The sequence below is a fragment of the Mirounga angustirostris genome, unplaced genomic scaffold (assembly GCF_029215605.1).
Source record: "Mirounga angustirostris isolate CCGP_5_RB_7025 unplaced genomic scaffold, mMirAng1.0.hap1 SCAF_2, whole genome shotgun sequence".
Taxonomy (NCBI): domain Eukaryota; kingdom Metazoa; phylum Chordata; class Mammalia; order Carnivora; family Phocidae; genus Mirounga; species Mirounga angustirostris.
In genome coordinates, this window is record NW_026991710.1 from 86,637,890 (window position 1) to 86,653,647 (window position 15,758).

The window sequence follows — 15,758 nt, forward strand, 5'->3', positions numbered from 1 at the left end:
ATATATCAGTAAACTCAGATCTCCCAAATGGCTCAGTTTCAATGTAGCCTAGCTCTTTTAGATCTGTCATCTCTTGTGACTTGGGATAGGGCCTGACCACCTACATGTCCCCGATGGTATGACCTTCCTCTTTCTAGCCCTTTGTATTTCTCCCTATTCCTCAACCCTACTGGCTGGACCACTGCGAAAGACTACTGTTGCTAGACCTATGTGAATATCAATACTTGTCCAGATTGAGATCCTTTTGAATACTAATTTGGATCACTGTCCCCATCCCTATCCATGCCTATTGCTGTGTTAGTTCCCACTATCTTTTTCTCTCCACCATCCGTTGCTGTTGAAGTCCCAACATTCTTTAATGTTCTATTCTTGTAAGTTAGGCTCTCAAGGTCTGAGACTATTAGAAAAAGAAAAGGAACAGTAGAATTGAAATTTAAGACTGCCTTTGAGTTTATATGGTCCCAGTGTGACTTGTAATGAATACCACTTTCTTGGCGTGTTCATTCCTTATTTTGGTTATTGTCATAGTACCTAGCACTATTTCACGGATAGGAAGGTACCTTCATAATACTATTCAATGATGATAATTCTTAAAAACCCAATGTTAGGATGTCATTCTGGTCATCTATTGCTGTATAAACAATCACTGCAAAGCTTAGTGCCTTTAAATAACAATTATTGATTTTATCCACAAATCTGTAACTTGGTAGGGCTTGGCAGGAAAGCTTGTCTGTTTACACAGCATCAGCTGGGGAGCCTTGGCTTCCTAAAGCAGGATGCTGTCTTCCAAGAGCAAATGACTCAAAAGACAATGTGGAAGCTGCCAGAAATGGACACAGTGTTGCTTCTGTATTATACTGGTCAAGGAATCATAGAGCTCAGATTCAAGGGAACAGACATAGAAACCACCTCTAAATGGGAATACTATAATATAGTACTAATATGATCAAAGAATTTAGGATCATGTCACAAATACTCACCATTTTCATTTTTTAAATAAAAAAAATCAAACGAAAATCTCTAAGTCAGATCATAGTAGAAATTAGAATACTATGCACAGAAAGCAGCTGTTTTTTGAAATTGCTTGACTCTGGGAAAGTTAACACTCACCATTTTGAGCTACTAGATTATCACTTAACCTAAATACTGTGAAACATACCACATTTGAAGCCAAATTGAGGATTATTTGAATGATCTCAAAAGGTAATGTAACTATTAAAAAACCTTACTGTTGTTAATGTAAGCCTCTGAAAGAGGGAGAAGAATTAAATACCTAAACTATTTTCTAGAGTTAACGTTTTTGTTCTAAAGCATTTCAAGTTGGTCTTGTGGGCAACTTGGAAGATATTATGACTTTTTTTTTTTGTTTGTTAAATCCAGGGCAAGGTAATGTTTACTTTGTGTGGTGTAAATAGCATTTAAATGGAATGAAAATATATGTGTTCAATTAATGCAGGGATCTGGTATTCTGAAATCAAAATGTTTTATTCATCTTAGAGAAAAAAATAGCAGGTTTTAAAAGAAGGTTTAAAATTTCCACTGTTGGGGCACCTGGATGGCTCAGTCAGTTAAGCGTCTGCCTTTGGCTCAGGTCATGATCCCAGAGTCCCGGGATTGGGCCCCATGTCGGGCTCCCTGCTCAGCGGGGAGCCTGCTTCTCCCTCTCCCTCTGCCTACCCCTCCCCCTGCTTGTGCTCTCTCTCTCTCTGTCAAATAAATGAATAAAATCTTAAAAAAAAAATTCCACTGTTTACTGTATTTAAGCCCTTCTATAAACAAAGTGGAAGTTTTGATTTGACAAATAATGTGACTATATTTTCTCCAACTTTGTCTCTCAACCCAGCATCATATTTTTGAGTTACCAGTTTTTTAAAGATGCTCTAGAACTGGATATAGAAGGGCCAAGGTGCATGCTGTATTTAGGCAGCATCTGCAGTACTCTAACAGGAAAGATCTTGCCGATCTATTTTCATTTCTTTCCTCCTGGATAATCCAATTTTGCAACAAATTGATTGCTCAACCTCCCCATGTCACTTTTCTATAAAATCAAAAAGGTTGCTACAGTCCCAAGGTAAGGAAGGACATGGTTTCTTTCTGGGAAGGGTGACACTCAAAGGTCAATTCATTAAACAGAGTGACTTATGAGACCTCCAAATAATGCCTTGGTGATATATTCCAAAACATTGAGTCCAAAACTTAAATTGATCTTTTTTACTGGTAAGCTTGCTCTTAGAAATTTTACTTATAAGAAAAACTGAAATAAATGCCTTTTACAACTGATTCTGAAGAACAATATTTTCCCCCCTAAGATGCAATTATTAGGGAAATCCCTCATTTACCTACTAGAAAGCACTTCATTTCCTTGAACTCTCACACATAAAAAAAGTACCAGTGCTGAAATTCTGATATCACAATTAATCAAAATCATCTGTTTAAGAGAGAGCAAGTCATAGTGGGAAGACTGAACCTGGCATATAGAAATTTTTGTTAGAGTCCCAGCTTTACTACTTACCAGGTGTGTGTCTTTGAGCAAATGCTAAGTTTGAGCAACCTCATTAGTGCTCAATGTCCTCATTTGTAAAATAAGGAAAATGCCATCCGCTCTGACAACCTGACAGAGTTTTGAGGTTAGATTATATATCAAATATGCAAGTGCTTAATAAATTGCAAAGCATTGTATAAATGAAAGTTATCAATCATTTTAGAAACTTTGATGAAGTATATATGGATTGTTGTAAGCTATAGCTGTTAAAATTTCATTAAAAATATGTTGCACAGTGTGGCTAATACAATATACTTTCTAAGCTCAAATAAAATGTTTTGTACTAATTAAACAAGACATAACTTTACGAAGGACAGAGACCAAGTGTTATACATCTTTGTGTCCCTAATATTGTCTAGAACAGTTCTATGTAGGTCAAGTTCATTGGTTGTTTCATTGGTCAAATAATTGATTAACCTATTTGTGAGGTCATTATTCCTCAATTTAGAGAGGAATAGATTGGCCTCTTTTAACATTTTGAATTTCTAGTTAATAATTATTGAATGCTCTAATACTGTGAATAACAAAATTATGAGAGTGAAAATAAACATCACACTGTTACACAATTGTTGATTTCATAGACTGCACTGTGGGATGTGTGAACAAGTGGGGGAAAGAGGGAAAAAGGTTATCAGATGATTAGTATCCATTGTTGCAAGAAAGTTGTCACTGTGAGGTTAGCATGGCTAAGAGGATTAGTGATGCTGGACTGCAACTAACTTTGAAAAATGTAAATCAAAAGGACTATTCAAAATGTTTAGTATTTCCAACAAGTCATGTCCAAAATTTAAAATAAAATTGCACTAAACTAAACTGTAAACTTTATGTTGCTGCTTAGTTTTACACATCAACTCAGGAATTTCTTCAGGAATTTCATTGCTGCCTTTCTAACTTTTTAAGTTTTTATTTAAATTCCAGTTAACATACAGCATAATATTAGTTTCAGGTGTACAATTTAGTGATTCAACACTTACATACCACACCCGGTGTTCATCCCAGCAAGTGCCCTCCTTAATCCCCATCACCTATTTAACCCATCCCCCTACCCACCTCCCTGCAGTAACCCTCAGTATGTTCTCTATTGTTAAGAGTCTGTTTCTTGGTTTGCCTCTTTTTTTTCCCCTATGCTCAGTTGGCTCAGTTGTTTTGTTTCTTAAATTCCACATGAGTGAAATCATATGGTATTTGTCTTTCTCTGACTTAGTTAACTTAGCATTACACTCTCTAGCTCCATCTACATCATTGCAAATGGCAAGATTTCATTCTTTTTGATGGTTGAGTAATATTCCATTGTGTGTGTGTGTGTGTGTGTGTGTGTGTATATATATATATATATACCTCACCTCTTTTTTATCCATTCATCAGCCAATGGACATGTGGGCAGGCTGTTTCCATAATTTGGCTATTGCTGATAATGCTGCTGTAAGCATCGGGATGCATATATCCCTTTGAATTAGTATTTTTGGATTCTTTGGATAAATACCTAATAGTGCAATTGCTGTATCATAGGGTAGTTCTATTTTTAACATTTTGAGGAACCTCCCTACTGTTCTCCAGAGTGGCTGCACCAGCTTGGATTCCCACCAACAGTGTAAAAGGGTTTCCCTTTCTCCACACCCTCACTAACACCTGTTTCTTGTGTTGTTGATTTTAGCTATTCTGACAGGTTTGAGCTGATATCTCATTGTAGTTTTGATTTGTACTTTCCTGATGATTAGTGATGTTGAGCTTTTCATGTGTCTATTAGCCATTTCTTTGGAAAAATATCTACTCATGTCTTCTGCCAATTTCTTAACTGGATTATTTATTTCTTGGGTGTTGAGTTTGACAAATTCTTTATATATTTTGGATACTAACCCTTTATCAGATATGTCATTTGCAAATAATTTCTCTCATTCCATAGGTTCCTTTTAGTTTTGTTGACTGTTTCCTTTGCTGTGCAGAAGCTTTTTATTTTGATGATGTCCCAGGATCTTATATTTGCTTTTGTTTCCCTTGCTTAGGAGAGTTATCTAGTGAGAAGTTGCTATGGCTGAGGTCAAAGAGGTTGCTGCTTCTGTTCTCCTCTAGGATTTTAATGGTTTCATGTCTCACATTTAGGTCTTTAATCCATTTTGAATTTATTTTTGTCTAGCTTTTGATATAGCTTTAAATAGCTGTTTTCTTATTCCCTCACCAAAGTTCTTAGAAACTTTTACAGTCCCATATAAAGCACTGTTCTGTAGTTGACTTCTTTTACTGTTTCAACAAATACAGGCATAGCATTGATAGCTAACTTGTTTTTATGTTTAGTACCTGTAGAAGTAAGCATGTGGCCTTAAAATCCAGCTTGTCCTAATTGCAGAGAAAATAAATTCATTAAACTTTTACTAAGCACCTGTTATGTGCCTATCCGGCTCCTAACACTCTTTCCATTTAATTGGACCCAAGTTTATTTGGTCAGGAAAAATCATCTGTATCTATTTCAGGAAGACAGAAGCAGTTTTAACTAATGGTTCTTTTGGTAGTTAATATAATTAATAGTGCCTATATATCATTAAAAAATTAAAATGTAATTGAAATACATTATTTTAGCTTCAGGTATACAACATAATGATTTGATATTTGTATATGTTGTGAAATGATCACAGTAAGTCTAATTAACTCACATCCATCACCACACGTATAGAATTCTTTTCTTGTGATGGGAACTCCTAGGATCTACTCTATTAGCAACTTCCAAATATGCAATACAGTATTATTAACTATAGTTGCCCTGCTATACATTACATTCTCGTGACTTATTTATTTTAAAACTGGAATTTTGTACCTTTTGACTCCCTTTGCACATTTTGCCCACTCCCACCCCCACCTCTGGCAACCACCAAGCTATTCTCTTAGATTCCACATGTAAATGAGATCATATGGTACTTGTCTGACTTATTTCATTTAGCAAACGCCCTCAAGGTCCATCCATGTTGTCTCAAATGGCAAGACTTCATTCTTTTGTATAGCTGAATAATATTCAATTGTATATCTGTATACCACATTTTATCCATCACCCATCGATGGACACTTAGGTGGTCTCCATATCTTGGCTATTGTAAATAAAACTGCAATGTACATAGGGGTACAGATATCTTTTTGAGTTAGTATTTTCATTTTCTTCAGATAAATACCCAGAAGTGTATAATAAAATTTTTTCACTACCTAACAATACTAATGCTTTATAGTATAAAAGATGAGTTCTTTTGGGTAGTACCAAAGGCTTTGAAAAAGTTACTTTTTCTTTGTCTTTTTAAAAAATTTATTACAAAATACTAAATGTAAATGTAGTCAGGAGAGTGGAGAGCTGGTGGCATTCCTGAGGTTCTCTAAAGCAAGAAAACTGGTTTCAAGCAGAGGGAACAAATTTATAAAGGCACCAACCACCTCGCTGACCTTGATAAATTCAAGGAGCTATCCATTGTCAGAAAGGCTGGAATATAGAGGATATATAGGAAAGTTCCAGAAGGTGAGTTTGCCAAAGTAACAGGTCTCAGATCAGTAGAGGCCTTGTTTTCTTGCCAAGAAGTAAAAATTATTTTCTTAAGGCAGAGAGATGCCTTTAAAGGTATTTTAAGCAAAGAAGAGATATTTTAATGGGCAGATATGGAAGGGACTTTAGTTATATACACAGGAAAAGCATGCTCAATGACAAGCTATGGCACAAAAGACAGGACCTAGTGAGCATAGCATTTCAGAGCTATACTAAGGGAAGAGAGCCTGGGAAGTAAGGTGAGAAGGAATATCCAATAAGGAGTCCAAGGACTTTCTTGATCTAGAACACCAGGGTTCAAAATGAGTCAATGAGTTCCAAAGAGTTGATTCTATTTCATTTTCTTAATTAAATGACGTAATGACAATTAGCATCAGTTGAGGTTGAATGCGCCAGAGAAATCTACTAATAATCTGATTTGATTTGAGGATATACTCTATCCTGAATAAAAATGATGCAGGCTAGCATTATAAGAGAACATCTTTAATATGTAATAATGTAAAAGTAACTGTGCTGTCTATTCAAGTAAAACTTGTCTCTAAGGAGCTCTAAGCACATTAAATATTAAAATGAGGCCCTTGTTTCTCTATAGCACAGAGGCAAAATAACAAGCAATGCTCTTTCCCATCTGGTCTTGCCTGTATCTTCAGATCTATCCTGTGTTCTACCATTTCTTCATAGATCCTCATTTTTAAGCACATGAGCTAATTGCAGTTTTCCCCTAAATATGTCATATTTTTCTTAGTATACTTTCCCTTGCCATTCGGTCTGGTAAGTTTCTGTTCCTCCTTAAAGACTCAACTGAAATGCCTCAAGTCTCTGTAAAGCCCTCTGTGATGTCTCATTTAGTCCTTTATTTTCAGCGCACATACGTTTGCAAATAATAAACACCCGTAACTTCCTTTAGATACTCTTAGCTCCCTAAGGACAGGAACTATGTTTTACTCACTTTGAGATGTGTCCTCAGCATATAGACAAGTACTGAGCATAGTAGGTGCCCAAGTGATATTCCAAGCATGAAAACCTTACCCCTGGGGATGGGACCTGCATTTCACTGTCTATTGCCCTATAGAACATAGATGATGCCGATGTTCTAACATAGTTCTTCCTTTGCTTAAAAATTTGTTCGTTTACCTTTGTATTTTCCTTTTGGGCAATGCAAACAACACTGAAGTTGTCTAAATAATCAGGTTCCTCCTGACTTGAATTAGACAAGGGAAAGACTTCACTGTGGGAGAATTACATCACAGAAAGAATGAGATCATTTGTATTAAAACATCTGACCATTTGATTCTTGGGTTTCTTTTTCTATGATGGCACTTAAAGAACCAGCATTTTTAGTCAAACTAAAAATAGATTATAAATTCATGCTTATAAGTGGTATCTTAGGCAGAAGAATGTTGGATATAAATAGAAAGTAGACTGGATTTTTAAATTAACACCATATCTCAAAATACCACTTTCTTACCTTGTTCAATGTGTTTGAGATCCTGTTCATGTTTCCAGGAGCTTCATAATATTTATATAACTGGAATGGGGAGGAGGAATGCTTTATTTGAGGTGGCTTTTCCATAAAGCATCTGAGCATCATGCTACTATATTTTTAGCTTGATTTGTGAATATTACGTGCAACTTAATGGTGTCTATTTAAGCAAACCCTGAAAATTACCTCTTTGCCTTCAACCTTCATATCAGCATGAATACTTTATATGCAAACATGCAATCTTAGAAAAACAGATCTTCATCAACATTTGCTTTTGGAGCAAACCTAAGAAAGTTAGGTAATTCTAAATGTATAATAGAAATATGGTACAAAACTTCCTGCTAGTTGTTCCATTAAATAAATTTTCTTTTCTCTGTGTTCTTAACAAAAGGTAATTCCTTTTGACTTTATGAAAATCCTTTGGCTAAGCAATGTTAAGAAATCCACAAAAGGAAGGCTAAAATGTTTGTGTTCATTTCTTGCCTCTTGGTGGCTCCATTAAGCAGCAGCATTTGTGACTCTAGCTTTCTGGCTCAAAACTACTTTTCTTTTTTTGCCACTCACCTCCCCTTCCCGTTGTTACTCTTCCTCTTCCAAATCAGAACTGCATTGCCATAAAAAATAAGGCAGATTTATGAATGGATGGATAGACAGATGGTTAGATGAACAGAGTGTGACTAAACCAAGTATGGTAAGTTGTTAGTGGTAGAATCTAAGTGGAGGTTACAGAGACATTCACTGTAAGATTCTTTCAACTCTGCTGTGTTGAAAATTGTCCTAATTTCTTAGGAGTGGTAATCCAGGAAGGGTAGGATGATAGGGGCTTTTATTTATTTTGTTTAAATTTTTCACAATTATATTATTAGAGAAAAATGAAAAGCTAGCTACATGAAGCTGTCTTCATAAATGAAGTCACCAAACTATTGATTGAAATGCCCTTCAGGTTTGAAATTCACATTAGAACATGCTAAACAATTAAGAATGTGTAAAGTGATTTAGCTGTATGATGATGATGACATTATTACAATAGATTGGTTATAGAAGTGTGGTAGATATGGTCAATGGAATACTATGCAGCCATTAAAACATATAGCATAGAAACATGCATTGACATGGAAAGATTGATATATAAGGTTTTATATGCATCTAGAACATTATGAATTTATGGATACAGCTGGAAGTATATATATACAAAGATATGAGCTCTGAATTATTAGATTATGGATCTTTTTCTCTCATATAAATTTTTTATTCATATTTTCTATTTTTTCCTAAAATAAAGGGTTTCCAGTGTTTTTATTTCAGTAACCTAAGAAAGAAGGAAAACAGAAAAGAGAAGAAAAGAAAAAAGTCAGGCTGTTTTTCTGTGAAAATGGATCAGGGAAACATTGGTAACTGTAAATAATTTTTGATCAAGCCTAAAGATTATCTGGGTTTGCCTTTTATCTATATCAATGAGATCTGCTCCCTTATATTTTCTTAATCTTGCTCTTACAAAAAGTGCATGTGAAATATGTAAAAACAAATAATTTTATTCATTCTTCTGAAGTTATTTCGTGGACTTAACTAGTGGCTTTGAAGGAAAGTTAAGATGTTCATGCTGCTAGGCCCAAGGCATTTCATACTTGGAAATGCCCTATCTTTAATCTCTAATTGCATTAGATTTCTGTGTCTGACTCATGAGGAAAAGAAGCTTCAAAGCCAAAATGGTAAAATCTAATTTCTCTCTAAATACACTAACTATTGATATATTTCAGAAAATGTGACACCTATGTTCCAACGTTCCTAACCAGAAAAACTAAGAGTTCAAGGGCGTGCCGGTTAAATAATGAAAATGTTTTTGTTATGGATCTCTTTTGTCCAAGGAGATTTAAACAATGTGCTAGAATTAGGTAGTCTTTGCAATCTGTCTCTGATAGGGAAAGAGGGAAGAAACTGTCACTGTTAATTTTTATTCATCCAGTAAACATTTATTGAACACTTTATGACTCTGCCATTAATATTTCACTTACTGTTTCCTCTCTAGAAGACATTTTTTCAATGGATATTGACAGAGAAGTTGGACATGAATAAAAGTAAAAATAAGCATAGACAGAGTTCATTTCTGGGTTTCAGTTCTCTGGTCCTCTCACGGTGGATGATGTGGAATTTGGAACTCATTTATACATTTACCCCTCTTGTTGGACGCCGGCGGTCTACTCTATGAGTACCTTCTTACTCCCTCACGATGCCTAACATTTCATTGTCTTCATCTCTTGTCTTCCCCAGGTAAAATGTCCAGTGATCGAGCTTTGAGGAAGCAGCAGCAGTTAAACAACCTTGTTTATGTCGTGGCAAATCAGGCCAAACCTGGTGACAGAATTGTGGATTTCTGCAGCGGCGGGGTATTACATCCCTCCTTTTGTTCTCTTTAGCCTTTCCCCAACTATGTGACTTTACTGTATTACATTCAAAGTCATGTTTTTATTTGGCAAGACTACTGTCTCAGAATGAGAAAAAAGCTTTAGGGACCAAAGTTAACTTGTTTCTTTTTCTGCCTTTTCCAGGGCCATGTTGGAATTGTCCTTGCTCACATGCTGCCATCATGCCAGGTAAAATCTGAATAACCCATAAAAGGAAACACTGGAAAACTACCCAGTTCAGTTCGCTGAGTCTGTATCTGACCCCTGCTCTTTGAATTTATTAATTGTTCACCCATGTCACATTATGTGGCACAGATATTTTTTTTTTCTTTGAACTAAACTTCTAAGAATCTTTAAAAAAAAAAGTAAAGTAGGATCACAATACATTTTTCAATTTTTATAAAAGCGTTATATTTTAAAATAAGTTTTAGAGGGAATAACCATTCTGTTGTTAAATAAAATACTTAATGGTGAAACTAGTTTAATTGTCCCCATAATTTTATACTGCAAATACTAGCTTTTGAAACTTGTTAAGCATATTCTTTTGGTATCTTCATTTTTATCCATTGTACCAAAATTGTAACAGCAATTACAAAATTCCTTAAAGAAAAAAATAAACTCCAAATTTACTACACTCATCCGTCAAATGCTTTTCTCCCCATGTTCTCATTAAGTCATTGTCCAGGAGGATGCTTATTGCCGCAAATGCTAAAAACGCAAATATAATTTTAGTCACCAGCTTTAACTCAGTATTGTAGCATAAATGTTTTTCCCTATTGCAAATAGTTTTAAATATCATTATTAAAATATCACCAAAATGTAACTACATAGTATGTTTTTAAGTAAATGTACCAGAATTTATGCAGTCATTGCCATTTGTTAGAAGTTTATTATTTTTAGTCTCTGCCATATGAAATCATTTCTTTACAGTGACCATCTTTTAGCATAAAAGTCTAGAACTTGATGACTTTTAAAAAAAATACAAAACAAATGAGGCAGTTTCTTTGCTCGTGAACTCTCTGGAAGGTGCAAAATAATTACAGTGATTCCTCATAGAAGAAAAAGATGAGGAAGAACCCATAGACTGGCCAGAATGACATATAACAGGATGCTGGGGGGTAAGGGTGTATTATTTTTTTCCTTTCTTTGAAAATAAAGGGCAAAATAAGTAAGGAATCCTGGGGGAAACTAGCAGGTGTCTGTTTTGTAATCAAGGAAAGTAACAACTTGGTGGTTGGAGTTAGAGGAAGAAAGCTCATAAAGTAGAACCCTGGAGAAGCAGAGTCAGGGTTATGGTGTCTTTCCCCCCCTTTCCCAACAGTCTGAACACTTAGAGATGTTGAGCCTTTAAAGGGGAAATCTTGGCTAAAATAATGGCTGGAAAGCCTTTGATACCAAGTGTCCTCTGACAGGTTTTTTATACGAAGGGATACAGAATTTTTCTGTAAACACAAGCATAAAGACAAAATAAGGGTAGAACTAGGAATGATAGTGATGGAAGTGACAATTCTGCCCACTTTTCTCTGTCTAAACAAGTAATCCTTTCCAATCTTCGTTGGCCTGGATTCCTAACTAGTTGCCCTTCCTTCTGTCTCACCCCCACTAATCCACACTATATATGGCAGCAGTGGAACCTTCTTTGATCACACGATCTGGCTCCTATCACCTCTCCAGCCTCACGTCTACCCTCCACATCCTGCCCCCCCATTCACCATCACCACCACACACTGTGACCCAGCTATACCAATTTTCTCAGTTCTTCAAACACACGCTTTGGCCTTCACACGTGTTTCTTTCTCTGTCTGAAACACTCAATTCCTCCAGCTGATTTCTATTCATTTTTTAGGCCTCGGTTAATATGTTACTCTCCATGTTAAATGACTAAAACCTTCTTTAGTCATCAAGTCTGAGTGTTCTGATAACACACAATATTGTCTTCCATTAAACACTTATCACTGTATTATAATTGCCTGTTGCACTTACATCACTCCATCTCTAAGCTCCAAGAGTTTGAGGACCTTGTTCATTTTTATACCATATTATCTGGCATACTTCCTGGCACAGGATAAGGATCAGTGTAGTATGTTCTACATTAAAGCTATACAGTAATAATACTTTGCCCTAATATCTGAATTATGTTACTGAATGTACTATTGTTTCCTGGGTGAAATCTAGGTTACATTAATAGAAAACAAGGAATTATCATTAATTCGTGCTAAGAAGAGAAGTGATGAACTAGGTTTAAGCAACATTTGGTTCATTCAAGCAAATATGGAGTATTTTACAGGGATGTTTAATATTGGGGTAAGTAATCAAACAATTTCAATTTCTTTAATTAATTAAGAAAAATTATATGCCTTAGATTAATTAAAAGGAGATACTTTTATATTCTTTGCTAAATAAGTTTATAACTTTTGTTTTCTATATCTAAAAGTATATCATATTAATGAATAGTATTTCATTCATAGCACTTCACCATTATGTGATAGAGGTAACATTTGTTCCTCTCCCAGACACGAGTTTTATTTTCCTCACTTGCAGAATGCCCAGTGCCTAAAACAATGTTTGACATACAGTAGTTCTCAGTTGAATGAACGAATGAATTCTAATAACAATGACCTTCCTTGGTTTATTTTACATTTTGAAAGATAATGAAAGAAAAGAAAAACAGAGAAATGTTGCTGTTACTCCTTGTATTTGTTTAAAAATTTTTTTTCTTATTTTTAAAGGACCATATGCTCAATATAGAAAATACATAATAATACAAAGAAAAATCACCAGTATTTCCACTACTGAGAAATGAATAGTGTCAAAAACCTTTGGTCTTTATATATTTATGCACACATACAAATGCATATTTACACATATGTTAACATCGTTTACATCATATTATATAGATCTTGCTTTAACTTAACATTGTCATAAATCTTTCCCCTACTCATTGATCACTTTTTTTCATGTTGTTATAATGTGTAATTATTACTATGATGGATATCTTATGAATTGTTTAAGATTTTGATACATTTGCCAAATCACTTTCTAGGAAGGTTGTGCTAATCTGCATTTCCAACTGTATGTGTTCACAAAACATACATAATAGGCTGGTCTAGCTGGAACTCTTCTTCAATATCAGAATCTCAGACTTTCGTAGTTCTTATGATTTTTGTCCAGTGACGTTCATTTCCTAAATATCGACTACTGGAAATTTGTGGGGTTTATGTTATCTTTTACAATGAAAATGAATACAATCTGTTTCCATTGGTTATCTCAAGCCAAGCCTATACGAAGAGAAGTAAACTGTTAAAAGGAAATTTGGGAAAATGCAGACGTCTGAAACAGCAAATTCAAATTAACTGTATATTTATGTGCACCTTAAATTTTACATAAATGTTGACATAAAGTTTAAAGCTTCTCCATTAAGAAATGAGCCATTAAGTCAATGCCCATTTACCAGTACACCATGCAGACTAAGGTGGCAAGATATTGCAGCCCATTTACTCACCTCTCAAATCACAAAATTCCCATCTTCTCAGCCATACATCTCTTTACCCTTCTGTGGTTTATAGGTGCTAAATCATTCTGGCATATTCTTGTAACTCCCAAAGTCATAATTCACTAACACCAACTGAAAATGTGTATGTCTTTTTTGATGTGATATTTTCTTTACATTTCATAACAGTATATTCAGAATGGCTTTTTTCTTTCATAATTACTTTTGTCAAGTATATAGAGAGTGAATTAAAATTACTTGGAGGATTAAACCAAAATTAGATTTACTCTCAAAAAATAATTTTCCCTAGGAGGATAATTGAGGTATTTGTCACTAGATAAATCAAACTGAATGCATCAGTTTGATACAAGGCTCCAGCTCTTGTATTAAATAGATTATGGTGAAAATAGTGTAGCTAGAGGAAATCAGAATAACTAAGTATTGGAAATGCATTAAAGCTGCATTAATCCGTGATTTTGTGATATTTCAAATAAGGGTTTAGTTAGCATTTATCTTTGCTTAGTAAATACCTTTTTCTTTTACTATTTTTCTTTAGATATAAAAATAATGATGTAAACCAGATTTTAAGGAGAGAATTTTAAAGTCTTAGAATCAACTATCTTTAGGAACTTTAAGCAAATCATTTATATATATATCAGAATTAAAATACTAATTATTAGTCTTATCTCCATTAATACAACAACCCATAGCAGGCAAAAATGAATTGATTTTCTAACTTTGTTAAACTAGTTTAATCTGAAATAAGGAAAGAGAACAAATCTAGATATTTTTAGATCTTTTAATTAGGTCTTCCAACATGTCCACCTACTACTGGACCTGCCCAATATAACCAGAATCAGTGAGGTGATAATACTGTGTTTGTTCCAAAGAATCATCTTGTAGTTTCTGGTTTACATTGTCCTTATTTGAGAAATATATATCTTTAGAAATACAAATGCCTAATAAGCTTATAAAAACATTCAAAGTCTCTATACATTTTAACTTGAACAACAATGATATTCCATTTTTGCTCTTAAATTTTGCCATTTAATTAAATTAAAAATATATATATTATTACTCATTGACTGCAGGGCTTCTGTGAGACAAGCCTAATCATATAGGAGTTATACATTTTTTACTTTACATGATATTTGCAGTGATTTATTAATGACATGGAAAATTAGTTATAATAGTAAAGAAAAGAAACATAATAGTAAAGAATATGGACTTTAACATTGGGCAACCTTGTGCCAAAATCTCAGTGTGGCCAATTACTAGCTGTATGGCTCTGGGCAACTTATTTAAATCACTAATCCTCAGTTTTTCCATATACAGATTAGGCATAAAATACCCGACTTATAGGATATTGATATAATGTATGTGAAGCACTTAGCGGGTTGTCTGCCATTTAGGAAGTACTCAGTAAATTGGGCCTCTTTTTACTGTGTGCAGTGTGATCTCTGTATTTAAAAAGGATGGGAGGAATATGCTAATATGGATTTTTTTTAAAGGTAGCTATCTCTATACACTGTAATAATATTTTTTCTTTATTATTTTCCATATTTTCAAAATACCTCAAATTTAACATGTTACTTTTATATTCATGATAAGGTAAGCAATAAAGATAGAGGAATAGTATGTGTTTAATATTTCATAGAGATAGATAGATAGTTTATTTAGCCAATAAAGGCTAATAGTCCCTAAGGATTATTACAAGTATCTAAAAGAATTCTGAACATATAAAATATATTTTTTTCTTTCAAAACAAGTAGTTATTATAGAAATACTATGTTATTGGCTCATTCTGATTTTGGTTATAATGACTATTAGTGTCCTGAGCAAAATATAAAAGTGTTTTCAAAAGTAAGAAACATCCAAGAAGGTATTTTTTCCTCCCAGTTTCAATATATGTAGCTGTATGACCCAGAATTAAGTATATGTTATGGGTTGAATGTTTGTGTCCTCTTTCAAAAAATTCATATGTTGAATTCCTAAACCTTAATGTCATGGAATTAGGAGGTGGGGCCCCTGGAAGGGAATTAGGTCATGAAGGTGGAGCCCTTCTGAAATGGAATTGGTACCCTTGTAAGAAGAGAGAGCTTGCTTCCCCTCCTAGCTCTCTATCTGTAAACCAGGAAGGGGTCCTCACTAGACATTAGATCTGCCAGCACCCTGATCTCAGACTTCTCAGCCTCCAGCGCTGTGAGAAATAAATGTTTGCTGTTCAAGCCACCCACAGTATGGTGATTTTTTTTTTTTTTAAATAACAACCCAAACTAAGACAGTATGTATAGATTACCAACCCTTAAAGGGAAACTTACAAA

At 34.4% G+C, this 15,758-nt stretch overlaps 1 protein-coding gene across 1 annotated transcript in view; it reads left to right on the plus strand.

Moving 5' to 3' along the window:
* GSTCD (glutathione S-transferase C-terminal domain containing) overlaps nt 1-15,758 on the plus strand; it is a 130,496-nt gene that overhangs the window by 90,679 nt on the left and 24,059 nt on the right. Inside the window, exons 6-8 of the mRNA XM_045880641.3 lie at nt 9,811-9,926; nt 10,089-10,133; nt 12,120-12,248. Of these exons, the coding sequence (XP_045736597.1) occupies nt 9,811-9,926; nt 10,089-10,133; nt 12,120-12,248 (290 nt within the window). The remainder of the gene's footprint in view (nt 1-9,810; nt 9,927-10,088; nt 10,134-12,119; nt 12,249-15,758) is intronic.